Below are 26,471 nucleotides of genomic sequence, written 5' to 3' on the forward strand. Positions count from 1 at the left end.
TCAAATGGTCACTAATAATTTCCTTTTCATTAAATTCAAGTTTTTTTTTTACCTGTCTGTAAGATCTAATAATATTGACTACTTTTTTTCCTAGATCCTCTCATTTCTCCAAGAATTTTTTTTTCCCAGAGCACCAAACTTTCATAGTACTCCTGCTTCTAAAGTCATCTTCCATCCACTAGTTCTACATCCTCCAAATGCAAACTTCTACTCTCTCTACCCTCCCTACATTTTTTCCCTTCTCATCCACTTCCATGATTCTAAATACAGGAACACTAATCTCTTTTTCCAACTCAACTCTTCTCCAATCCCATATGTCCACTTGGTTTATTTTCACCTGGATCTCCCTCCATCACTTCAAATTCAATACTTACCCCAGATCTGCCTTTCTCTATAATTCCTTTATTTTTACTGATGATTCCAAGTCTTTCCTTGTGGAATACATCAGATTCTACTGCCAGTCAATGGGTATTCCAACTCCAACTTCTTGAAACCTATAGGAAATTTTTCAAACTTCAAAATAATTTGATTCTTTACTCTCTTGTCTCTCCCAAGACTTGTGGATTCTAAGTTCTTTCATTCCATTTATCCTCTTTTCCATTACCACTATTAAGACCCCATCACATCTTGTATAGTTCAACAACTCCCTGAATTTCTTATTTTTTTTTCCAATTCATCCTTCATTCTCCCTTCAGAATAATTATTCTGCAGTACCACTCTGATCATGTTACTCCTTGTGTCAAAAATCTTCAGTTCCTTGCCATTATCTAATGATTTAGTTCTTTATCCTTGTATTCAGTACTTCTGCAATATAATTTCTGGGAAAATGCTGTCCTCATGCCACCTTCTTGGCCCCGACCCTGCAATATAATTTCAAACTACTTTTCCTTTTACTCTCATTTCTCTTGATGTACCTTACCTTCTCATCAAACTGGATTATTCACAATTCCCCTGTTTGTTCTGCCCTCCTATCTTCTTCATCATCTCTGTAGGAGGGTGAACTCAATACCATTCCAGGTAATGAAAACCATATGTATCTGAAAGGCAAAGAATGTAGGTAGGGTAGAGCAGGTAGAAGAAATAATGACCAAGTTGCAGAGGGTTGGTAGCTAGCTAAGAACTAGAATCATACAAGCTAATATTGCAAGAATTCCTTTAAAACAGCCCAAAATAATCTGGGGCAGCATAAAAACAAGTTTAGAATTTGCTTATGACAGTATAAATACTGAAAAGTAATTTTCAGGTCTCCATTGTTCAAGATCTGGTTTCTGATTGGGTACCTTGACTGGGAGATGTTGAATGGAGGCAGCTATAAAGGTGAGAGGCACCTAAAAATACCCTGAGTCCTCCAAACTACTCCCAAATTGACCCACTGTTCCCCTACCATGTTGCCTGAGTTCAACACAGATAGGATTAGATTGTGCATGACCAGGCAATAAAAACGCAAAAGGATAGAAATGTCTATGACAGACAAAAAACTTAGTACCTGGAAATACTGAGTGCCAGAATAGGAAAGTCAGAGAAAGAGGTCTGACCAGGGATATACCAGTAACTTTTCTATTGAAATTTTAAGAATAGATTCACAACCTCTTCTGGTTATCCCCAGGACTTTGTGATATCTAGAGGGACTTGAATTTGAGAATCCTTATGTCTTTCTCCCCTTCCTAGGCTCTTCATGTATCAGTTCATTTTCCCTTTCCTTATACTGGTGTGGAACATTGTGTATGATTTCAACTATGTTAGAATTTTTTAGTTGCTTTTTTATTGTTACAGGGAAGGACGTTGGATTGGGAAGTAGGAATGGAGCATAATATCCAGGATATGGGGAGATATGGTATCAATACAGATTTAATATTTGAGATGAATCTATTTTACAAAGGATATTCTTTTTTTTTTTTTTTTTTGTAGAAGCCCTTTATTAGCAGAATTGCATCTTCACAAAATTATAAAGCCATTCACCTGGACCAGGTCTAGTTCCTAACAAAAAGGTTGGGCTTTCCCAAACACACAAATAACGGACAACTTTTAAGAAAGTCGCCAACACTTAATTTACCACCTCCCAACAAGGAAAGAAGACGGCTTATTGTGTAAAATAAGCAGGGGCTCAAACAGGCTACTTCTCTGACTGCGAGTTAGAGAAATGAACACAGTCAGCTGCGGTAATCTGGCTGAGACAGCTCCGGATTAGCAGCACTGGAGGCTTCCGCTGAAGGCTTGCAAATCTTAGATCCCCACAACAACCCTGTGAGGTAGGTGCTCTCTTCTAACTCCTTAGAACCCAAAACAAAACATTGAGAGGTTATTGTGAAGGCTTGCTTGAGGCAGGGCTGGAGCTTCGTTCTTCTTGACAGGAATAACTTGTTGCGGGATGATCTCTGCCTCTTAAGCATAAACCTCAAACAGACGAATGCCACACAGAGATGGAGAGAACAGTAATTTAAACTATATCACAATACACAGTTTACTGAATGAATGGATGCAAGAGATGAAGACATTCAAGGGCAAGACAAGTCGAATATTTTGCTGGGGGTTTTCTTTGACGTCTGTACCTTGGCAGACAGGTTTCCAAAAATGGGAAGGGCAGCAGTAGTAGTTATTTCTTATTGGGGGCAATGAGGCCATTTAAGTGATGGATGGATGGATGAATGGATGAATGAATGGATGGATGGATGGATGCAATGGTAGGGAGGGGAAGGTGGTCTTGGTGTAGAATGTCTTTCATTTCCCTGGCCATTCTTTATAACCCAAGCTTGGTCCTTCTCCAATGTCTCTTCTTTGAGTTGTACCTGATCTTATTGCCAATTTTCATCCGAATCCACTGGGGAATGGGACGATTCTGCTTCTGTTTCTTGGCCAGGAATCTCTTGATTCTGAATGTTTTATGAGAGGATATGATGATGAGATGACAGTCGAGCTTCCACCACGATGGCTGGACGGGCGAAAAAGCACAAAGGATATTCTTGATGAAGGCATTAAATGTTTTCACAGAGAATATTGACAGAGTTTTCTCAAGTCACACTGAATTATGTCTGTCCTTCATTTTCGAAGAAGACCAGGACATCAGGTGCCATGACAAGCACATATATTGGATTTGAGTGAGGGTGTTGTTGTGCTAAAGTCACCAGCCTCACTTTCTCCTCCAGAGCCATCTGGTCCAGTGACCAGATAGGAATCAAGATTACTGGAGATGGCCCTGTGTTCAAGGCATTTAGGATTAAGTGACTTGCCCAAGGTCACACAACATGAGTCAAGTGTCTGTGGTTAAATTCGAACTCCTGGCCTTCTGACTCCAAGGTCAGTGCTCTATCTGCTTAGATTGTAAGACCCTACTATTCTTGTTTGTTTTTAAGTAGAGCAAAACTCTAAGAACCCTATCCTCCAAGTTGTCTTTCATGCTTAAAATCATACAAAATGTTTAATAAAATATCCAATCCAACCCCTTCATTTTGGAAATTTGAAAATTGAGATTTTGGAAGGATGACTGATTTGAATCCAGAAGTAATTAAGCATCAGAGGTGAAATTTGAACCCAGGTTCTCTGCCTCCAAAATCAATGCTTTTTTCCACTATACCATTGCTCCCTCTCATATGGAATCCAAATGTAACATGAATGCTTTATAGGTATTTCAGATGTTGTACTGATCACATCAAATCTTGGAACACTAAAGTTTCCTAAATAAAATATTTTATCACTCAAAGATTGGTTTAACCAACTACAAAAACCTAAATCACAAATGTCATTTTAAACCAATTATTAAGCTGGCCCATCTATATATATATATATATATATATATATATATATATATATATATATATATATATATATATATATATATATGGTAGACACTGCTGGTAGATAGAATTGGAGTAATAGAGTAATAGTATTAATTGTAGCTAGACAAAAAAGTTATTTTTTAGTTCAAGTTAAGGGACACCTCACCTCTCCAATTCCTCCAAATTTGTCTCTCAGAAATAAAGGTCCATTTTTTAAAAAAATATTAATGGTCATGTTTGAAGAATTAAGATTACAGATTACTCACAGGGTAATGGAGAAATTCATAGTGGCCTGTGGTAGCATATTATCAATAAAGAATTATATTCTTTAATTGGAATTTAAAGATATCAAAAATAAAAAAAAAGATGTAATAGACCAGAAAACAAGATAGATCGGTAATGTAGTGAACACATGGGATACTACATAAGTTTGTTTCCTTCATTGGTACATGAGTCAAGAGATGGAGTGTATGGGATTTTTTGGTTTATTTAGTTTGTTTTTTAAAGGGGGGGATGAGGTAATGAGTTTAAATGATTTGCCCAAGGTCACAAGGCTAGTGTCAAGTGCCTGAGGTCAAATTTGAACTCAGATTCTCCTGGCTCCAGGGTCAGTGCTCTCTATTTTCTGTGTCACTAACTGCTCCACAGCAGTTTTAAGGGTTCTTAAAGTGGAATTCATGAGCTGCCAAAGATGTGGTGGGATGACTGTGAATTTGGATGAGAAAAAAGATTTCAGAACAGTTTCTTATTTTATCTTCTGTTTTACCTTATGCATTAAAAATATCATTCTGAAAAGGAGTCCCAAGGCTCTGCCAACTCCCATAGGATCCAGGAGACACTCACATACACAGAACTAACCCCTGAGTATAGAACAAAGCATACTGGGTGAATCCCCTATGAAGGATTTTAGGGGGAAGTATGAATTTTAGGAGAAAGTAGAGTCACAGTCTGCATAGTTAGGAGGGAGTACTTCAAACAGATTAAAGATGCCTCAAAGCAAATTTTATCAATGTTATGCAAATGTTTTTTGGCCCCATCCTACAATTAAAGCAAAGGAGAGGGTTGATGAAATTACCCTTGTAATTCAAGCAAATAATCCTGTCATTATCAATTCAATTGAGGGAAATATATTAAGTTGTATCACTTATTTCTCCACCTTCCAAAAATGGATGAATGGAAAATAGAACTTGCAATAGAATAAGCAAATCCCCAACTTTCTGAATTCAATTTATGATTCAATAGAATATCCAACCATTTTGTGTTTCTTAGACTCTGTAATTCTATTATGTTTGCTACAAGAACTAAGAAAGGTTCATATTTTTTCCTTTATACCAGAAATAGCAGTTAAAGATTTTTAAGATTATTAATTCAATTGTAAAAGTTGTCCTGATATTTGGTTAAAAAAGGACTATGGGGACAGCTAGGTGGCACAGTGGATAGAGCACCAGCCCTGGAGTCAGGAGAATCTGAGTTCAAATCAGACCTCAGCCACTTATTACCTAGCTGTGGCCTTGGGCAAACCACTTAACCCCATTGCCTTGCAAAAACCTAAAAAAAAAAGACTATGATCAGAGGATCAACAAATATCAACAAATGTTAATTAATATTAGTCATTGATCTAAATGGTCAAAGGATGTCACCAGGATGTCTTCAGATGAAGAAATTAGAGCTATACATGATCATATGAAAAAATGCTCTTAATACTTGAAAAAATGCTCTTAATCCTTATTAGAGAAATGTACATTAAAACAGCTCTGAGGTATCACCTCACACCTATCAGATTGGCTAAAATGACAAAAACGGAAAATGGTCAGTGTTGAACATATGGAAAAACTGGGACTCTAATGCATTGTTGGTGGAGTTGTAAACTGATCCAATCTTTCTGGAAAGCAATTTGGAATTATGTCCAAAGGACTAAAAAATTGTGCATACCTTCTGATCCAGCAATACCACTATTGGATCTGATCATAAAAAAAGGTAAAAAGATCTACATATGCAAAAATATTTATGCAATTTTTTTTTACTGACAATGAACTAGAAATTGAGGGAATCCCCATTAGTTGGGGAGTGGCTTAACAAATTATGCTATATAAACGTAATGGATTATTATTATTATTGCTGCTATAAGAAATCATGAGTGGACAGACTTCAGGAAAGACTTGCCTGAACTGATGCTGAGTAAAGTGAGCAGAACCAAGAGAACATGAAACAAATACATAAACAGCAGCACTGCATGATGATCAACAATGATGGCTTTAGCTCTCAGCAGTTAGGTGACCAAGGACAATTCTAAAGGACTTGTGATGAAAAATGTCATCCACATCCAGAGAAAAAAACTGTGGAGTCCGAATGCAGAGCAAAACATATTATATTCACTTTTTAAAACTTTTGTGGGTTTTTTTCATATTTTTCCCCTTTAGTTCTAATCCTTCTTTTACAACATGACTAATTATGGAACTGTGCATGATTTACAAATTCAATTTAAAATAACATTAAATATAAAAAATTAGCCATCAATCAATATAGTAATGTCAACATAACTTGAGAAGTGAAAAAAAAGATACCAAAGTAAGTAAAATGTTAAACATTCTTTAAAAGTAGCCGTTTTTTTCAAATTTTGTTTTATTCAAACAGGAGCAATCTTACAACAATAAAGTGCAAAATTATTTCAGGAAAAAATACCTTCTCTCTGAGGTAGTATGGTTTCTAGATTGGGTGGTAACAGACCTAAGAGTCAAGTCTTATTTCTCAGCTTTGCTAGTTTTAGATCAATAACAGGCTTGTACTGCTTTGTTTCTCCACCTATTAAAGAGGAATATCTTCCTGATAGGGCTGATGATTAACTCAGTTTTAGATAAAGTAGAACACTGAAATTCCTTAATCATAGATGCTATGAAAAATTTTTAAAGTTTTACTATAAAATAAAATTTCTGAAGGCACTGAAAATTTAATATTACTAACACACAAATATACTTTCTTGAGTAGAAAATGACCTATTGGTACCCAATAAGAAAAAGTTTATGCATACTTTGCAAGGTTTAAATACCCACTATAAGTCATAATCAACTAGACAAAGAAAATCAAGTTTCTAAAAATTATCCTTTATGCATTTAACATACCAAACATCTCAAAAATAGACTCTCCAAGAAGTTTAAAGATTTTGTTTGTGGGATATATACTCCTGGAGATGCAACACCAACATCTTAATCTTTTTCATCATTTTGTGTGTGTGTGTGTGTGTGTGTGTGTTCTTTTAGTTTATTTTTTTTTATTTGAAATTGCAACCTTGAAAAAAAGGTGGGTGGGAAGAGTGTCTGGTGAAGAGAAACTTCCCGTTAAAGAAGTCATGGTACAGTATTTGTGAAAATCAAAGCAAAGGTCAGTCTTTACTTGGTAAAAGTGAATTCCCTGAAGGATTCCAGACCCTTTTTAATGTGCTTCATAAGAACAAGCATTATAGAAGCTTAAAAAACAAAACAAAACCCTACATCTTATTGGTATAGCATGCTATATTTGACTATATTGTTAAATACAATAAAACCATTTATTAAAGCAGTTTTGTGTGTTCTCTTCATATATTTTCTCAAATAGCTTTAACTTGCTATAGGAAAAAGGGTTATCATAATATTCTCACAGGAATTCAAACAAAAAATAATAAAGGGAATCTTGATCATTCTTATACTGAGTATATTTCATCTAAGATAACAAGTAGACCTTTCAAAAGGTAAAAAAACAATTGATAATCTAAAGCTAGTAAACTAAAAAAAGATACACCAATATACTCAAAGATATCAAGCTAATACAAATGGTCAACATTTCAGGTTATTTTGCTTTTTCATATCCTAAGGACTGAACTTTTTTTTTTTCAAAGTTTACCAAATAGGGTCAACACATGTTGGGTTTGGCAGTAATAATACTAACTACAACTAAACCTGTGAAGTTCTCTTCTACACTCTCAACTACTGCCCAAATTTCTAGTCTCTGATTCAAAGCAATTAATCTAATATACTTGGCATAATACAGGAAAAATGAGACAGCATCTGTTATCTTGATGGCAGCTATCCCCCAAAGCATCTAACACTAACTGTAGGAAGGATGGATGACAAGGAAAGGAAAGTGAGTGTAGGTCAAAGTTTTGCAGGAGAAAAGAGATTAACTTTATCCCTACATATACCTTAAATGACATTTTCTCTCAATATCCTTTTAACAGCAGTGGGTATGGTGAAGGTTTGAATTTTTAGTATTTCCTTGGGATTTTATTAGTTTATTTGAAAATGTATTAAGCCAAATCAATATCTGTAGGACTGAACAATGAATTCCCTATAGGAATGCATGGTAAAAAGGGGTTTATGGACAGTTACCCCTTAGCATTTGATTCATCAGTTTGAAAAGCCATAGAAGAGGAGCACCACCAACTATATCCTTACTGGAACTTTAAAAGGAAGATTTTTTTTCCAATACTCCCTCTCCTCCAATCACCCAAATAGCAAAATGGTTTCCAAACTCAATAATTTTACCAAAAGAATGAAAACATGTATAATTAGAATCTACTTCAAAATCTAAAGGCAAATCTCAGATGAAATTAAATAGTAGATAACACAGAGGTATAATTCAGTACTGTGTAACACTAATCATAAGAGAATTTAGGATTTCTAAAATTGTGATGGAGTAGGAAAATGCTATTTTAAATATATTTGAACATGCAAGAAGGAAAAAATGTCTTCAAATATGAAAAAATAGGTATAAAGCAGTTTAGATTTATAATTTTAAGATACATAAATAAGAACTGCCAGACATGTATCAAAAAGAAATTAACCAAGTGTGAAATGAATGCCACAATTTTGTTGGATTTTTTTCTATCTTTAAAATGGATCAAATATTGGGGCTACTCTATGGCAGCCTCTTTGCCATAGTATTAATACTAATTACAGATTTCCCCAAATGCTCAACTCCTTCCATGCTAAGTCTATCATTATAAGTCACTGGATACCATAGACACAAATAACCAATCCTAAAAATTTTAGATACAATAAGGACCCTACTACCCTCAGACTCCCCCCAAAAACAAACAGCAATCAGTTCTCAAGACACTGACCAACTAGGTACAATTGGTACAATAAGGAAATCAATCATGGTTCTCAAAAGAAAAGCTACTAAATTTATGAGAAGCCCCATAACTTAAAAGGATTAATTACTAGCATAAACACTTCCTTATAATTTATACCCACAGATGACACAAGCAGCTTTTTGCTCTAGTAACCTGCTATTGTCACATATTTCATTATCAAGGATGACCAACACAAAAGGAATTTCTTAATATTATCCAAGATTAATAATTTCTAGCAATTAAAAATACTCATTTTGAAGAGGTAGAACTTGCAGTTAGTTCTACTTCCACTATAAAATCCCCTTTAGTATTTGCCAAGTTTTTTTTTTTGCAATTAAGAGAGAAAACTTTCAGAAGGAGAGGACACATTCAGAAAGCATATACTATATGCTAAAATGATACTCCACGTAGGTAACTTGGTTTTGACCACATTTAAACTTAGTTTTTTCTAATGAATAAGGTGCCTGAAAAAGGTGGCTTTTAGGACTGTCCCTGAGACAAAAGATGAAAGTGGCTAATTTGTTCTGGACTTTTATAAACCCAAATAAATGTTGTAGTTCTTCATTATGAATCTGAAAGCATATTTTGTTTACCTATAGGAAATTATCAACACATGCCCACTGAGAACCCAGTTACTAGAGTTGAGATCGTGATTTCTAAAGATATATGCTTAGCTTCCTATTTGTCCGAAATGGTTGTGGTCTTCAATGGAATCTCTAGTTCTAGGACTTCATTTGGAATTGAATTGGTTGATACTGAACCATTGGGACCCATAGTTGTATTCAAGCTATTAGTAGTTTCTCCAGTGCCTTGTATTTTAAAATAGACCACATAAAACACTGGTAAAATAATTCCAATTAGAAGCATGATAAAAACAGCATTCCACCATTGAATTCCACAGTCTGCACCATTCATTAGAGTCTTCTGACTAATTGGAAGCAAAGGTTGATTTGGAGTTTCTATGCAATAATCTTGATTTAAATAGATTTCTGATTGTACAGCACTCTCAATATCTTGATCAATCCCCTTAAAAAAATCTGTCAGTTGGTTGGATTTTGCACAATTACTCTCTGCAGCTGCATTATCCAAATCAGGAAACTCAACGAACGTCAATCTAGACTCAGTTGTAGTTTGGAGGGGTTTTAATTCCTTGCTTGTCTCTGTTAAGATGCCATGATTCTTCACCGGAATCTTTATAGATTTTAAAGCATAGAAATCTTGTTCTCTGATAAAGTTGTTTACTTTCTTGATGTCTGCAACCTATGGAAAAAAAGGAAAAATAATACATATTAAGTATATTAAAATTTTCTTCAAAAGTTACAGAAATACTTAAAAATACTACAAAAAAAAGCTTTTTAAATTGAATAAACCCTTGATTTAATGGACTTTTTTACCTAGTTCTAATATACATTATCAAATTAGAAAATTAGATAGCTGTAAAGCCCTCAGCATAGAGCCTGGAAAACAGTAAGGACTATAAAAAAAATTGGGTATTACTAGCTAGAAATCTGAATAAGATCAAAGTGGGAAAACAAAAATATTTGGTTATTTAATGTCCAGTAAAAGAAAAAAGAAAATAAATTCCCTAATTTAAAATGAAAGGTTTTCCATGTGTACTTTTTTTTCTTTAGGGGCAACAGTGCCCCCTTCTGGCATATTGAGCTCATGGTAAATGGGCCCCAATATTGTCAATGACACAACTTGACAATGACCTAACAATTAGAAAAACAAAAAGGAATGACTTGGAATACTGTACTGAAAGTATTATCTTCACCTAAAATAAAACATGTAAAAATCAATGATTCTCAAATTTGTTGATGGCAACATTACATTTTTGTTTAATTTCATGGTATCCTGTTTGCTTAAACCCCTCCTCCAAACATACTATAAAATGCAAAAAAAAATAAATTCACGTGCTTTGACAATTTTGAGATACTTGAGATAATTGGAAACACGGAACATCATAAAAACCAACAAAAAAAAAGGACTGTCAAGATAGTTTCATTACATAGCACAAAATGTGCTGCAAACCGGTAAAAAACTTTTATCTCATTACTTAAGCCTTACTTACCTAAGATATAAAAGTTTCTCATTCTAAATATACTCAAAACTAATTCCTTTTATAAATTCCACCCAAAGGATCAGCACATTCATTTAAATTCACAAAGCTAATACACATTTTCTTTTGTTTATTAAAAATATAAAAGCTAATCAATATTTGTCTGAGATTAACTTTGTAAGAAACAATTTTTAATAAGCAGTAACAATTTTGCTAATTATTTAGGAAATCTTATTTAAGTACAATCTAATTTGGTTGAACATCTTCATTTTGACAAAATTTTTTTAAGTACTAGTCTGGTATAGTCAAAAGAGCATTGGATTGAGAATCAAAGATTGGGACTGTGTAATGCTAGCTCTTCCATTCATTTACTAGCTATGTAACCCTTTGTCACTTAAGTTCTTTAAGCCTCAGATTCCTTTTATAAAAAAAAAATAGACATTTGATCTATCTACCTCACAAGACTGTTGTGAGGATGTGAATTGTAAAGCTATATGATCTAAAAATGACTATTTTTTAATGGCTTTAGTAGTGTGGTATATGTGTCATTATTTTCAGGTACTTTACCACAAAATAAAAAAGATGAATTGAAAAGCAAATTATATGCCAGAATGTTAGAACCAGGAAGGGTTCTGGTTAAAAGTCTAGAATGAGAGTTCTTAACCCAAGGTCCATGAGCTTTAGAAAAAATATTTTATAATTTTATTTTTTTGTTTTATAATTTTATTACATATCACCGGGCTGCCAAAGGAGTTCATGACACACACACACACACACAAAGGCTTAAGAATCCTGATCTAGATCAACTCTTTCACCTTAGACATAAGACAATAGCCTATTAAGGCAAACTAAAATCAAAATTTCAGAAGGAATTAAAGTCTTAATATTTGTGTACTTGCTACAACCACTGTCTTATTTATTCAGAGAAACATAAAAACCCCCCACACTAAGAGAGATACAGTGGAAAAAAAGAACTGGCTATTGCATTCATATCCAACCTTTGACCTTACTGCTTCATTAGACTGAGGTCACCTGTGAAATGAAGGGTTGGACAAGATGAACTTTGAGGTGCTTTGCAGTCCAAGATCTAAGATCTATTTTCTTTGGGTATTTTTCTTCAAAATATACACTCCAAGTGTACAGAATAATTTCATGTAATTAGCTTAAATGTATAATGAATACCACAAAACCAAAGTTTGACAAAATTTGAAGCACAGCGCTAATAAAATTAAATGAATAAGTAGCTTCGATCTGTGGAGAACATGCAAGGAATTCTATGAATGCTTTCCTACTTACTTCCCCATTGTTAATCGTTCTGTATGCTATAAAAAATACAATTAAAAAGAAAACAGTATTACAAAGATGCCATAACATAAGAAAACAGTAGTTATAACAGACAGAAGCTACAATTCTACCTGTTTAAGACTACCACAAACCAACAATATAGTTGAGAAAATAGCAAGTAAAGAAATAATCAAATCTAGGGTTAAGATTTCCTCTCTGGTCACATTATATTAAATTTTATTTGCCTAAAGAAATGTCATAATTGCAGTTTCAGAATAGGGGAAATATAGAAGTCATTCCAAAAAAGAATGCCACCTGACATGATCCTTAATCAAAACCTCTTATCCCTCCCCACCCACCCCAGCAATCCCAAAACTGAAACAACCAGATGTTGTAATTTATGATTAAGGCTAGTAACAAGAGTTCTTCAATGCCATACTGAGTTTTTTTCTTCAAATGATAAAACTTCGGAAAACAAGTGTTCCAGAATCTTCAGTGAGTTTTATTAAACTGAAACAAATGACAAAAATAAGGAAGCCAAGTCATCTCTATGACCAAAGTGGAACAGATTCTTACTTTACAACCATATTGAAGAGCAAGTTTGTTAAGATTATCATCTTCTGTGAGTTCTCGTTCTAGCAATACCACATCCCCTACTCTTTCTCTTCCTGCATTCTTTTGTCGTTCCTTTCCCCTTGGTCTCAATTCCACACTGAGTTCTTCTTCAGATAGTTCATCTGAGTCTGAATTGTCATTTTTAAACACGTAAATATGACTATTTTGAGAACTACAAACAACAGCAGGGGCTTGGAAAGTTTTGGTTAATACTTCTTTCTGTCTCATCTTCAGCACCTGAAAACAAAATTGAAAAGAGTTGAAAAGTTGTAATTCTAATAAGTTACATACTATCTATGTTAAAGAACCTAGAAGAAAGCACATAGATCAGTAGCTCTTGTTTCCTTATTGCTAGATGTGCTCATCTGAATCCTTTCCCCTCAAGGTTGTTAATAAACAGAATATAAATGGCAGAAATTTGATAGAAGGAATAAAAAGGAGTGCATACTTTCTAAATGCTGACTTTTGCTCAGCTGATAAAGGAATTCCATCTCCTCTCCCTGCATTCTTCATCCTGATATTGGTTAATGAAAATCCAACTGGTCCTTCTATCAGCCAATGTTTTATTGACAAAAGAAGCTGTTCCCTCTCCCAGTGTAAAAACAAGATCTTCAATTATCCAATTACACTGATCAGCTTGATATTTATTAGTTACTATGCATTGCAATTAAGAGGATGGTTAAGAAATGAAGGCATACTGAATCACTGTAATACTCCCAGAATTGTCTTAAGATGTTATAAAAGAACCACCTGCCCCATGAGGTGATAGTTATAATACAGAATTACTGACCCAGAGTTCCTTTTTAAAGACCAAATTTCCATTCAATAGTTTTACTGCATTAGACAGTATCTTTTTTTTATTTTTTAGGTTTTTGCAAAGCAATGGGGTTAAGTGGCTTGCCCAAGGCCACACAGTTAATTATTAAGTGTCAGACCCGATTTGAACTTAGGTCCTCCTGACTCCAGGGTTGGTGCTCTATCCACTGCACCACCTAGCCCCCCACCCCAAACAGTCAGAAAAACATGATGTTACTGTTTTGGTAATACTGGAATTTCATAAAATGATGGAAATTCACAACGTTTTCTTTGCATTTTCTGTAGATGTCACTGAATCATAATTTATGTTTCATAATGTTTCCCTCATTAACCAAAACCAAAATTCCATAATTTTCAACTACAGGAATATTCCTATTCTAGGATTAATATTCATACCTAAAAAAAAAAAAACAATGTTAGAAACTGAGATTCAAGACCTCCAAAACCAATTTTTAAATAATTGCAATACTGTGGTACTAAAATGCTGACTTCAGAATGAAACAATGATGGGCTGTTTTTACAGAGCTGCCCGATGCTGCTTAGCTAGCGAAGGCTGTCCTTGGTGGGCAAGCTCTCCTTTTTGCTGCCACTGCTCCCAGAATTTCAGCTATAGAGCCAACTATGTTCTTAGTGAAATTAAGTTTATTTTTTTTTTAGTTTTTTGCAAGGCAGCGGGGTTAAGTGGCTTGCCCGAGGCCACTCAGGTCATTATTAAGCGTCTGAGGTCGGATTTGAACCCAGATCCTTCTCTTAAAAAGGCAAGTAAGCTTTTCGGCGCAGGGTCGGGTACTGAGGTCTGGGGGAGGAGGGGGTCATTTCTCCCCTGCGCCGGTTACGACCATGGCAGCTTCTTTTTGCAAGGCGGTGGGCGCTGGGCGGGTCCCGCGGCCGCCGCCGGCTCACTCTCACCCCTGGGCCCGGGCGCGGCCGCGGCGCTCGCACTCACTCGCGCCCCCACGGGCGGGCTCCGGCCGGCGCCTCGGCTGCGGGCCTCGGGCCGGGCCGCGCCGCCGCTCACCCCGGGCTACCGAGGCCGGCGGGCCGGGCCGCGCCGCCGCTCACCCCGGGCTACCGAGGCCGGCGGGCCGGGCCGCGCCACCAGCTTTCCGCCTTCCCCTCCCCCGAGCCCCGATGCGGCTGGCACCCCGGCGGGCGCGGGGCCTCTCCGGGCCGCCCTCCCGTCTCCTAGGAGACCCGGCGCGGCGGCCCGGACGCGCCACGTCCGCCGCCTCCCCCCGGCCCACGGCCCGGGCCGGCAGGCGCGGGGAGCGGCCCCAGGGGGCCCGGCGGGGGGCGCGGCGCCGCGGAACTCACCCTCGCCAGGCCCCGGGCCGAGGCTGGTCCCGCGGAGGCCTCTCACCCGGCCGCGCCGGCCCCGCCGCCCGGCCCCGCCGCGCCTTCTCATTGGCTCGGGCCGTCAGCGGGCCCGGGGGGGGAGGAGCCGGCCAATCGCGGGGCGGGCGGTGGGAGGAGCCGGGGCGGCGGGGGGCGGGGCGCGGCGGGGGAGGGGGGCGTCCGAGCCGCCGCCGGGGAGCGGGGGCGCCTGGCCGGCCCGGGACGCCGACCCCTGACCCCTGACCTCTGGCTTGCAGGGCCGCGCGCCAGGCTCCCAGCCCCCGCCGCCCGCGGGGCTGCAGGGCAGGGCCGGGCCCGGCTTCACCGCGCTTAGTAAAGGCTTAGTCAGGCCTTTCTTATAATGATTCCTTGAGCCCAGTTTAGGAAAACCAGTTTGGGGCGAGGGCTGATTGGGCCGCCCTTGCGCGCTGACTTCATTAACATCGTCATTAAACGTCAAGAATGTTCCCTTGACGTTGCGATCCTTGTCCTAAATCGCTTCCCTTGTTTCTCTAAATTCCTCAGATTTGTTGTCTCTTATGACTCAGTAGTATTTCTCGTGCCCCAATTTATTTGTCCGATCACCAACCAATACAGTAGTTCTTCAAGTGTGCTCCTACTAGCCTTGGGAATCCCTGAGACCCTTCCAGAAGGTCCCCATAATAATCATACCAAGATGTTTTCATTCATCATAGGGACCTATCAATAGATGTAACCTAGATAAAGAAAAGTTCTTTTGGGGCAGTACTCAATTTTTAAGGCTATGAAGGGATTCTGAGACCACAAAGTTTGAGATCCCACTGCTTCAGGATACCTTGCTTCCAGTTTTTTAAAATTCTTCTTAACCTTATTTGCCTTCTTCCCCTTTTTCCAAATAACTATTTGTGGAGGAAGAAATGCTGCTTCAGGAATTTATTTAAATGGAAGTGGAGGGAAAGCAACTCTTTCTATAATGTATTCATTGACCCACCCTTCTTCCGTGGTAAAATAGAAAATTACATAAAAAACAAACAAACATGCTCTTATTGGCGTGGTGAGTGCTTCTTCCCATCACCTGACGGTCAGATTTCTACTCATGGGAATTAAAGGTCCAAAGTAAGGTCTGAAGTTCCATTGTATAAGGAGGACAGCAGGAGAAATGAATGGAGAAGGGGTGTAAAGCTGTGTGTGGAAGGAAGGCACAGCAGCCTGGGGCATAACAGACTAGGACCAGACAGCTTTTTGTAGGGTGAGTGCAATGGGAAAGCAGAATATCGTGGTCTCCAGCAGGCTTTCAGAGTTGTTTGGGGTCTCCATAGAGCTTGAAGGGCATTTGGGGGTCTATGGAGGTAAAGATTCATTTTTCTCAGGAAAGGATACTCAACTGTGATCAATCAGGCTAGTGAAACCCAGGACTGGATCCAACAGCAGCTCAGACAGAACTCAGTCTGATCCTTGGAAGAAAGATCTGGGCCAACTAGAAATCTTTCCAGCTTAGCAGGACCTGCCAGTCGTCTCTGGCATAGCTTTCCATGCTTAGGCTTCATGCCATGAAGCTTCTGATAAGGACTAGTGGAGGGTGACTTGCTCTAGAGTACAGAAAACAAATTTTGTGGAGGAATGAGGACCCTTCAGTTAAGCCTAGTACCTACTTAGTAATATAGTAGGTTCTGTAAGAGGTGTAAAACAAATATAAATAAGATATACTCTCTTCTTTCAAGGATCTCCCTATCTGGTTAGAGAGCTAACTGAATCTTGAAACCTTGCTATAACATCACCTATAAGTGTGACCTTTAGTGGTAAAGAGTGGATAAAGAACAATCCTTAAAGCCAAGAAGACTTGAATTCAAGTCCTATCATTGAATGAATGAATATAGCGACTTTCTCTGAATATTTCATTTTGTTTATAGACTTTTCTAATAACTCTTGTTAGATACACAGCTACCTTTGCTCTTCATGAAGAGATATGCCTTACTAACCTAATATCTATTTTAAAAAGTACTTCTGAAGAGGAAAGAAAGATTCTAGCCTAGACCTTTAAGAGGTCATCTCAAGAATATTACTGTCTTCTGGCAGGATATGATTCCAGAAAATAGAGCCCTTTTTCTATTGACCCAAACAAGACTTAATTTTCTATAATTTCTTTATGCTTAGAATATTCAAACTTAGATTGGGCTAAGATGACTCCCCACCTTCAACCTTCCCTTGGATTTCCCTTTTACCAGTTTTAAAGATTTATAGTTGTAGTTAAAGACTGAGCTCACACTCCTAAACTCTGTATCCATTTACTTTTGCAAGGATGGGTTAGGTTTATAGAGTTCAGCTATTTTTTTTTTCCCTGAGGATTCTAAAGGTAACATCAAGGGTTTGTGGGAAGGGAGTTTTATATATTACTATTGTACACAAACCCCTCTTCAATGTCTTTCCCTCAGTGGCATTCAACCAGTGAGTACAGCTCCAAAAAACTTTTGACCAATTGATCTCTCTTCAATTTCAATATATCAGTTAGCTTTTACAAAAAATATAGCAGAAAGTACATAAACACATCTCCTTAACTGGTCTCCTCTATACACCCACAACACTCTCTGGGTGAGTGGGCTCAACTTACAATACTTGCTACAAACACCCCCCCACACTTTCAAAGTTCACTTTTTTTTTTGTTTTTTTGCAAGGCAAATGGGGTTAAGTGGCTTGCCCAAGGCCACACAGCTAGCTAATTATTAAGTGTCTGAGACCAGATCTGAACCCAGGTACTCCTGACTCCAAGGCCGGTGCTTTATCCACTACGCCACCTAGCTGCCCCCTTCAAAGTTCACTTTTGAAGATTATGGCACAACTTGATGTTTGTTGCTCCCTTGGTTGTAGAACTGTGAGGCTCATAGGCTGCTGGTTCAATCTGATGCTAGGTTGGATCAAATAGATTACACCTCACCAGATTCCTTATATGGGCTCCAGTTATATTCTTTCATTTAAGAGGAAAAAAGAATGTACACCAGAAAAAGAAACAGGTGGTATCATACATATATGGTCATAAAAAAGTGGCCAGATGGGGAGAGAGGACCCATGGCAACAAGAAGGAAGCCACTGTCAACACTATTCACCTTTCTGGAGGTTTACAGCATTTCTACTTTCTCCTCATTCAAAAGTCTATTAAAGCTTTTGAAATGCAAATTCATTTCTAGTTCAGCAGTCAATTAGAGGCTTTTTGTCACTACAAAGTAAGCAGAGGGAAGCCAATCTTAGGATACCTTTATAGGGTTCCTCCATAATACATGGTGAAAGACTCATCAATCTTTTATGTGGGTTGATATGAGGAAGAACTAGGCCCTCATTGTTCAGGTGGTACCTGCAAAACAAACTCTCAGAGGTAGGAGGGCTACTATTGGACTTATTGAAAGAGGAGATAAGAATGAAGATTTTCCCCTCAAAGAATTATGGGATGAAAAGAATTACTAAATTGAAGGTGGAAGGAAATTTTGTAACAGAAATATACATATGCATATTGATGAAAATAAATTTTTAAAAAACAAAAAAGAGAGATTGTGCTCCCCCAATAAAAAATTCACTAAATTGTATAAGCCAAGTCCCTGCCTTGGCCATTTTTGTAATTATTATTTTCACGTGAGCATGGGGTAATGATGATTTAGAAAAGGATCCTGGGATAAATGAGTTTTAATGACCCTGACCCAAGAATCCAGAAATGGGATTTACTCCCTTCATGAGGGCTCCAAATCAATAACCACTTGGTATGGGAAAGAAATCCCTTAAGATAGAGGAAGAGTTATATGATCTGTTACCTGCATGTCCAAGGCTGCTACCTTAGCTTCCTTAGATTGTGACTTCCAGGCCACCATGAAGATAATGAGTGCCATGTGTTTGCTACTATTAGATCAGATTGCCAGGCTTTTATGACATAAATGGGAAACATAAATGGAAAGCCCAGAGTTATGGCTGCAGGAGCTATTGCTTCTTGTCAGATATGGGAGTATCAAATAAGGAAAACAATTTGACATTAGTTCAATGGAAGCAGTTCTAATCCTAGAGAAGAAATAGGGATATAATGACATGAAGAGAGAATTAGTCATTAAGCATTATTAAGCACTTAAGATGTGATAGATATAGGAATAAGTTAGTTGGTTGGTTGGTTACTGTCCTTCTCAAAGACACCAAAATGACACCACTATGCTAGAGACAAGTGTGTCTAACTATGGCTGATCAGACCAACATGAAGTTGAAATGCTCTACCATAGGTCGGGCACAAATAGTCTATGTGAACTTTTGGGGTGAGTTCTCTAAATGTGTGCATCTCACTTTTTCTTTGAGCTACTACAATTCTGCTTTGCTCATGGAGTACAGCACTTTCTCTGAAGCGGATATGTCATGCTGGGAGGTTCTGTGCCAGGGTCTCCCATGTCACACAATCAATTCCAGAGTTCATAAGAGAGACCTTTTGTGTCACTTTTTCTGACCACCATATGAGCCCTGACATTTGAACAATGTGGCAAGCCCATCAGAATTGAGCTCTCTATAATAGAGTTTGAATGCTTGGCAGCTTAGTTGGAGAAAGGATCTCAGTGTCTTGTATCTTATCCTGCTAGGTGATCTTCAGAATTTTCCTAAGACAATTCAAATGGAAGCATGCCTCTGGCATACTGACCAGATTTCACAAGCATACTACAATGTGGTCAGCACAATGGCTCTGTAGACCTTCAGTATGGCAGTCTTCTCTCCCACATTTTCCTCTGGAGCCTCCCAAACATTGAGCTGGCTCTGGCAATGTGTGTGTGTCAACCTCATTATCAATTTGTACTTCTCTGGAAAGTATATTCCCAAGATAAGTGAATTAATCCACAATATTCAAAAATTCTCCATTTGCTGTAACAAATGATTTCACATGTGGATGGTGTGGTGCTAGCTGATAGTTTTCTTGGTGATAATTATTAGGTCAAAATGAGCACAAGCATTAGAGAATCAATCCATACTTCATTGCATCTCAGCTTCAGAGGTTGTACTGAGTGCATGATCATTTGCAAACCAAAAAATCATGCATGAACACGCCCTCTACTTTAGTCTTGGCTTGTTACTTTTTCAAGTTGAATATTTAGTCATCAGTTTGGTAGCTGATCTTGATGCCATGTTTGTCCTCATTTGAAAGCATAGCTGAAAACATCATACTAAAAAGCATGAGGGCAAGGATACAGTCAGTCTTTTTCACTCCAGTGGTAACCCTGGCAAACATGCCATCATAAAATTGACATACAATACTGTTGAAATTTCCTGGGCAACAAAATTTTCACAGAATTTTCCATAAGCCCTCATGACTAACAGTATCAAAGGTATTGATCATATCTACAGTCAGTGTATACAGACCCCTATTCTGTTCCTGGCATTTCTCGAGTTGGGGCAGTAAATACCATTTCAACCATTCTTGATCCTTTCTGAAGCCACACTTTCTCTCTCAGGTAGATGACCATCTTTCAGGTGAAGGATCAGACTATTAACGAGGACTCTGACAAGTATCTTGGCAGCAATGACCTCCCTGTGATTGTAACAGAACAATCTAATCTCATTACCTTTATAGAGATAGATAATGCAGTTATCCTTCAACTCCTGGGGGATAACCTCTTTCTGCCATATAACCCAGAAAATTTCAGTCACTTTTGTATAAGTAATGGACTACTCTCCCCTCTCCCTCCCCCACCTTGTAAATCTTGGTTGGAATAGAATCAGTACCATGTGGTTTGCCATATGAAAAAAGTCTAATTACATTCAAAACCTCTTCAGTTGGAATTTCAGTTAGGGAGGAATTAATTTCAACTTGAGGTAAATAGTGGATGACTTCAGTATTGATTGATGTTGGTCTTTTGAGACTATGGAAATGTTCAAAGTCCCTCTCATATCATTATCTCTAATCAATGTGGCTCTATCAGTAGTAGGTCTTTGACCCACAAATAGCCTTCAGAACCTCATAAAAGCACTCTGAATTGTTACTAGCAGTATAAAGCCCAATTTCATCTGCCTTTTACTGAGCCAAGACTCCTACATCTCTCTCTAAACTTCACTTGTACTCTACCTTTGATGGAACTAAATGCTGCCTTCTTGTAGATGGATGAACTATTTTGCTAGTATTTCTATATTTTCCCATCATTTTTATCAAACCAGACTTGATAGTTGTGAGTGTTCTGATCCAGATGACCCAAATGCAGTGCTGTATACCAAATCTCTGAAAGTTGCCCAGTTATTTTCTATTCCACCTTTGCCAAATATGGTTTGCTCAACTTTCCCTCCAAGTGAGCAACAAACCATCCCTGCTCAGATTAAGTACTCCAATCTCTTGAAATTAATTCTTATAGTAGTCATTTTGTCTTGGGGATGCCACTTTGGTTGAATGTAAATATTTAGCTTAGAGAGGATGAGTCTGTGATCAGTTCAGCACTTTGTAGCACACATTATCTTTATCAATCTCACATCCTATCTGTCTTTTCTCCTTATAATCACATAATCTATTAGATGACAATGTTTGCTGAAAGGGTACAACCAAGAAGTTTTATTACTTTTAGAAAAATGGAAGACAGATGAAGAGATCATGAGATGTACAAGTCTTTAGTGACCACTACTGTTCTTGTTTCCAACTCCATTCCTCTCAAGGACTCCCTGCTATGGCTGGTGGTCTAAGCCTACTCTAGCAATAAAGTCACCCAGAATTATAAGCTTGTCCTTTTTTGGCACATTGATAATGAGCATCTTCAGGTCTTTTCTTTGACCTGATCAGGGTTCATCATAGTGATTCATCATAAGCACTGATAAAACATGGCATTTTCTTGCATGTGCCTGTCATTCACTCCTTTTCAAAGACCTACAAGCTTGTTGACTAGATTAGTTTTGATTGCAAAACTTATACCACCTTCATGCTGTTTCCTTTCACTCTAAGCCACTGGAAAAACATGCATTCACTCCAGCCTTAGTGAGTTGCCCTTATTTGCCAACCTCGTTTCACTCAAGGCTATTACTTAGATACGATACCTGTAGAGTTCTCTTCCAACACAACATGTTCATCTTTCAGATCTAATGGATTTTGTGTTGACTATGAGTGTGCACACATTTTATGTACTGATAGTGAATGGGATCATCTTTGCAGAAATTTTTGTACATTTTTTTTTTTGTGTGTGTTGTGATCACAGGATGCCTGCTTGCCCTGATAATCAGTTCAGGGTTGGGTGAGCAGAAAATCTCCAGTGAAAAGATGACCCTGAGGCCTAGGCCACCTGTATGCAAGACTGTGGCTAGCTCCCAGTGTATTTGCACCTGTTGTTGTGTCACTTGCCCATCACCACAGGACTTTGAAATAGGTAAATATAATAAAGTGGTATGGGTGATATCTTTTTGATTATTACCTAAACTGGATTTAAGTGAGGCGGGATTGCACAAACTCATTGGTCTCACTTTCTCTTCCAAAGTCATCACAGGCCAGTGGTGATACAGAATCAAGACAAATGGTGATAGCTCCAGAAGTAGGGGGTGACCTTGACTAAGTGTTCCACAGCATCTGCTTCAGTTGTCTTCATGACCATTAGAACCATTTTTTTTTCCATCTTTCCATTTCACTTGCTTGGGGTAGATAACCCCCTAACTCACTGATGGGTGTGAGACTCCTAGCTTTACACTCATTCTGATTTAATCTATCTGCTGACTAAAATGGTTTACTGGGATGTGATTGCTGAGCATGCCACAGTTTCTTGGAGTCACAGGTTAGGTTGATCAGGTGGACACTGAAGGTGGAAAGCAGTCCTGAGAAGTACATAGCAGTTCTCTCACCAGAGAGTCTTCTCTGAACATATCCTACATCCTAATAAGTGCTAGTGATAAATGAAAGGCAAAAAATAATCCACTTTACACTTTAATATAGAGATTTTGAGACTTCCATTTTTTTATGAAATTGTGTGGACTAGTGAGCTAGAGTGGAAAACTGAATACTGTTACCACTTTCCCCATTTTTTTCTACTTTATAATTTGTGATCCAGAGGCAAAATATGGTCACCCCTTTCCTTTTTCTATAAGCTTAAATGCAAGTGATTCAGGAATCCCCTAGCTACTGTTGGGGGCAGCCAGGTAGTGCAGTGGATAGGGGTCAAGAGGATGACAGTTTGAATCCAGCTTCAAGACACTTGATTCTTACTAGCTGTGTGACCTTGGGCAAGTTACTTAGCCCTGATTACCTCAGGGCTAAGGGCCATCCTGATTTATATCTGACCACTGGACCCAGATGACTCCAGAGGAGAAAGTGAGGCCAGTGACTAAGCATAGCACCCCCTCCCTCAAATCCAATTCATCTGCTTGTTATAGCATCAGCTCCCTGATATAGTGGTCTTCTTGGAAAATGAAGGACAAAAACAACAAAACATTAGCTACTGTTGAAAACCTAGAGGAGGGGGTATCATGAGTGGAGTTTAACAAAAGGCAGACTCAGGCAAATCTCCTAGTAAAAGAAGATTTATTAATAGCACCCTCTTCCAACCTATTAGTTGGGTCTTATGGTCCACTTCCATTTGTGCCAAAAGCATGAGTGAGGGTTGACAGTCTTTTAAACCTAGGTGTGTCTTTCTTCAGATTAGCCAGACAATACATCACTTGGAGTTCCCCCAGCAGAGGCAAGGCAATCTCAATTGGTGGACATTTTAATGAGGACTTGAGCTAAGAGTTCTCAGTTCCTCTCTATTTTTTTCATTGTTGGGGCTAGGTAGGATTATTCTGCAGCTGGGGAAAGTGGGCTGGATTTTATATGTGATTGATTAAACCCCAATCTAATACCTGAGGAAAGAAAGCAGATTTAGGAGACCATTAGCAATCTTGACTAGAAAAACAAAAACCATCTTGATCAGATTCTCTTTGATTTGGAGGATGGGTTACACCAAACTTTGATTAGGAAAAGCTAGAATATGAGAGCCATCCCCTGGGGAGGACCTAATTCAGACTGAATTCTGTACTTTTAGGTAAACAGAATTGAGTGACCCAGGTCTGACTGGTAAGCAGATGCCTTGAGGGCTGGGAGTAATCACCTTACTTAATCACAACCTTCCCAAAACTAAATGCCCAGAAGTGGAGTCTGACAAAATGAAGAAAAAGATGCATCATAGAAATTGGTTATTAAATAATACACCACGATATTAATTTTCTTGGGGGGGAGGGTGTAAGTGGGGAGGTAGTGGTGAAGGATGTGAGAGGATTTAGTAGATATAGACAGGTGCACTTGATCACTTTTCTTTCATTTTATAATATTGTTCTGAACTGGACCAGATTCACAACAATGCACTAATAGATTAGGTTGCCTTGGTAAGACAGGGGTCTTTAATAAAAATAATAATAAAAAGATTTCTTATTTAATAGATAATAATAATAAATTTAATAAAAAGATCTCATATGCCCTGGGTTAATAAAGACTTGAGAATAGTCTAGAACTTAATTTTAAGGAGAAATTAGCCTAATGTTTATATGCAGAGGCGTTAGGATATCGTTTTTACAAAAACTATGTGCAATAAGTTTTATGATTACAGAAGGTAAAACTTAATCCACAGGCATGTGTCAGTTTTATGAACTGAGACAGAGAAGTCTACACAGATAAAGCAAGGGCTTATGAATAATACTTTAATATTTTAAGTAATATATCTTTTTTCTATATGGAAGCTCTGCAGATGTTTGAAGACTAGTTCAGTTTCAATTTTAGATGTACCATAGCATAGGAAAAACTGACCTAGCTAGCTCTATTTACTATGAATATGATCTTGGATAAATCATATAAGCTCTCTGGGTCTGTTTCAATATAGGTAGTGTCCCAGTAAATGTCTGGAGAGGATATCTTTTTTACACAGAGTCATAACTAGGGGCCTTAAGGAATGTATAGTACCTTAATTTGGAGGTGCCAGTTTCAGAGTCTTTGTTAGCACAAAGTGTTTTAGCCTCAAGGAATTTAGGGTAGTTAAGTTTAACTGGGAATCAGAGTCTTTGTTAGCACAAGGTAGAATGAAAAAAAGACTTAATGGTTTTATAGATTAACTGTTTTAACTCAGTGCTATTAGGTATAGGACTTGTTAATTGAGGAGGCGGGTTTTGTTAGTTACATTCCTTGCTAATATGGAGTTTGCCTTGTCTGTACTATAAAGTCAATACAGAAAAGGATTCTAAGACTATGGAAAAGAAAAAGATTATCATATTTGTCTAGATTATAATATTTATCTCCAATATTGAAAAAAGATTGCAATATTTCTCTCCTTGCACAAAGTTCTCTTCACTCACCTTGAAGAAAATTCTTTCTTTCAAAAAGTTTTTATTGGGAATATTTATGTTATATAAGGGAACATATTATGCTAAACAATAATAACACATTTCTAAGTTTTTTAAAATGCTTTTTCATATACTATATTATTCTGTCTTTACCACAATCCTGTGATTTAGGCATAGGAGTTATTATTATTCCCATTTTATAGATCGTGGAACTGATGTTGCCAGAGAAGTTGGTGCCGCCAATACAGATGGAGAATTCTTGTGAAAGTGAAGAAATTCGGGGTGGCTAGGTGGTGCAGTGGATAGAGCACCAGCCCTGGAGTCAGGAGGACCAGAGTTCAAATTCGGCCTCAGACACTTACTAATTACCTAGCTGTGTGGCCTTGGGCAAGCTGCTTAACCCCATAGCCTTGCAAAAACCTAAAAAAAAAAAAAAAAAAAAAAAAGTGAAGGAATTCACTATTAGTCCTGAAATTGGAATAGCTCAGAATTTATTTCACAAGCCTGTAGATTAAAACCTTTTTACTGAAGCCACAGATAGTAGGCAGTTTGTAAGCCACTGGAGGACAGGATGAATTACAAAAGTCCAGGTAAGGTGCCTGAGGGAAAGAGTGAAAAGAAAGTAGTCAGGAAACTGAGACTCAAGTGAGACCTGAGCCTTAGAGCAGAGGATTTAAGTTTGAGGACCAGCTAGCTTTCTTTAAGCCTGCCTGAGGGTAAAGGAAAAAGGAATTGTGGCCATAGTTTTCCAGATGCTTAGATTAGAAACAGGTGGTTTTAGTTTAGAGAAAGAAAGTGGCCATCCTTCAAGGGGGAGGAAAGAAGGAAGAAGAGGTTTCTCTTCCAGGATCCCTCACTTAATTGCATTTCCACAATTTGACAAGGGTGGCTCTTGGAGACTGGTTTAGCACCTGACTCCAGGTACTCTCTACACACACACACACCATAGGGGCAGTTCCCCAGGGGGTGGACAAGACAGTACTCATTACATATGGTTGATGGTAGGGCAGCTAGGTGGCATAGTGGATAAAGCACTAGCCTTGGAGTCAGGAGTCCCTGGGTTCAAATCCAGTCTCAGACACCTAGCTGTGTGGCCTTGGGCAAGTCACTTAACTCCATTTGCCTTGCAAAAAAACCAAAAAAACCCCATATGGGTGATGGTCCACACCCCATCCCAAAGGGCATGACCTTCAAGTCCAATATATTATCGCCTGTCTCTTGCATC

At 38.1% G+C, this 26,471-nt stretch overlaps 1 protein-coding gene across 2 annotated transcripts; it reads right to left on the bottom strand.

Annotated features, from left to right (window-relative positions):
- Window positions 1-7,758: 7,758 nt before the first annotated feature.
- LYSMD4 (LysM domain containing 4) lies at window positions 7,759-15,192 on the bottom strand. 2 transcript variants are annotated; one of them, XM_074234211.1, is made up of 3 exons: window positions 14,969-15,192; window positions 12,800-13,075; window positions 7,759-10,140 (listed from the first exon to the last, which is right to left on the bottom strand). In XM_074234211.1, exons 2-3 carry the CDS (start codon window positions 13,064-13,066, stop codon window positions 9,559-9,561), a joined length of 849 nt encoding a protein of 282 aa, XP_074090312.1. In that variant the 5' UTR covers window positions 13,067-13,075; window positions 14,969-15,192; the 3' UTR covers window positions 7,759-9,558. The 2 variants fall into 2 exon arrangements, with proteins under 2 accessions (XP_074090312.1, XP_074090313.1); XM_074234212.1 differs by lacking the exon at window positions 14,969-15,192 and adding an exon at window positions 13,287-14,510.
- Window positions 15,193-26,471: the final 11,279 nt, after the last annotated feature.

The sequence above is a fragment of the Macrotis lagotis genome, chromosome 4, assembly GCF_037893015.1.
Source record: "Macrotis lagotis isolate mMagLag1 chromosome 4, bilby.v1.9.chrom.fasta, whole genome shotgun sequence".
In the NCBI taxonomy this organism is placed as follows: Eukaryota; Metazoa; Chordata; class Mammalia; order Peramelemorphia; family Peramelidae; genus Macrotis; species Macrotis lagotis.

Bases quoted from the DNA above. Each gene is read 5' to 3' on its own strand.
- LYSMD4 (XM_074234211.1), bottom strand. From the start codon at position 13,066: ATGAGACAGAAAGAAGTATTAACCAAAACTTTCCAAGCCCCTGCTGTT. The intron at 10,141-12,799 runs GTAAGAATCTGT...TTTTTTCCATAG, and splicing joins CTCTTCAATATGGTTGTAAA to GTTGCAGACATCAAGAAAGT.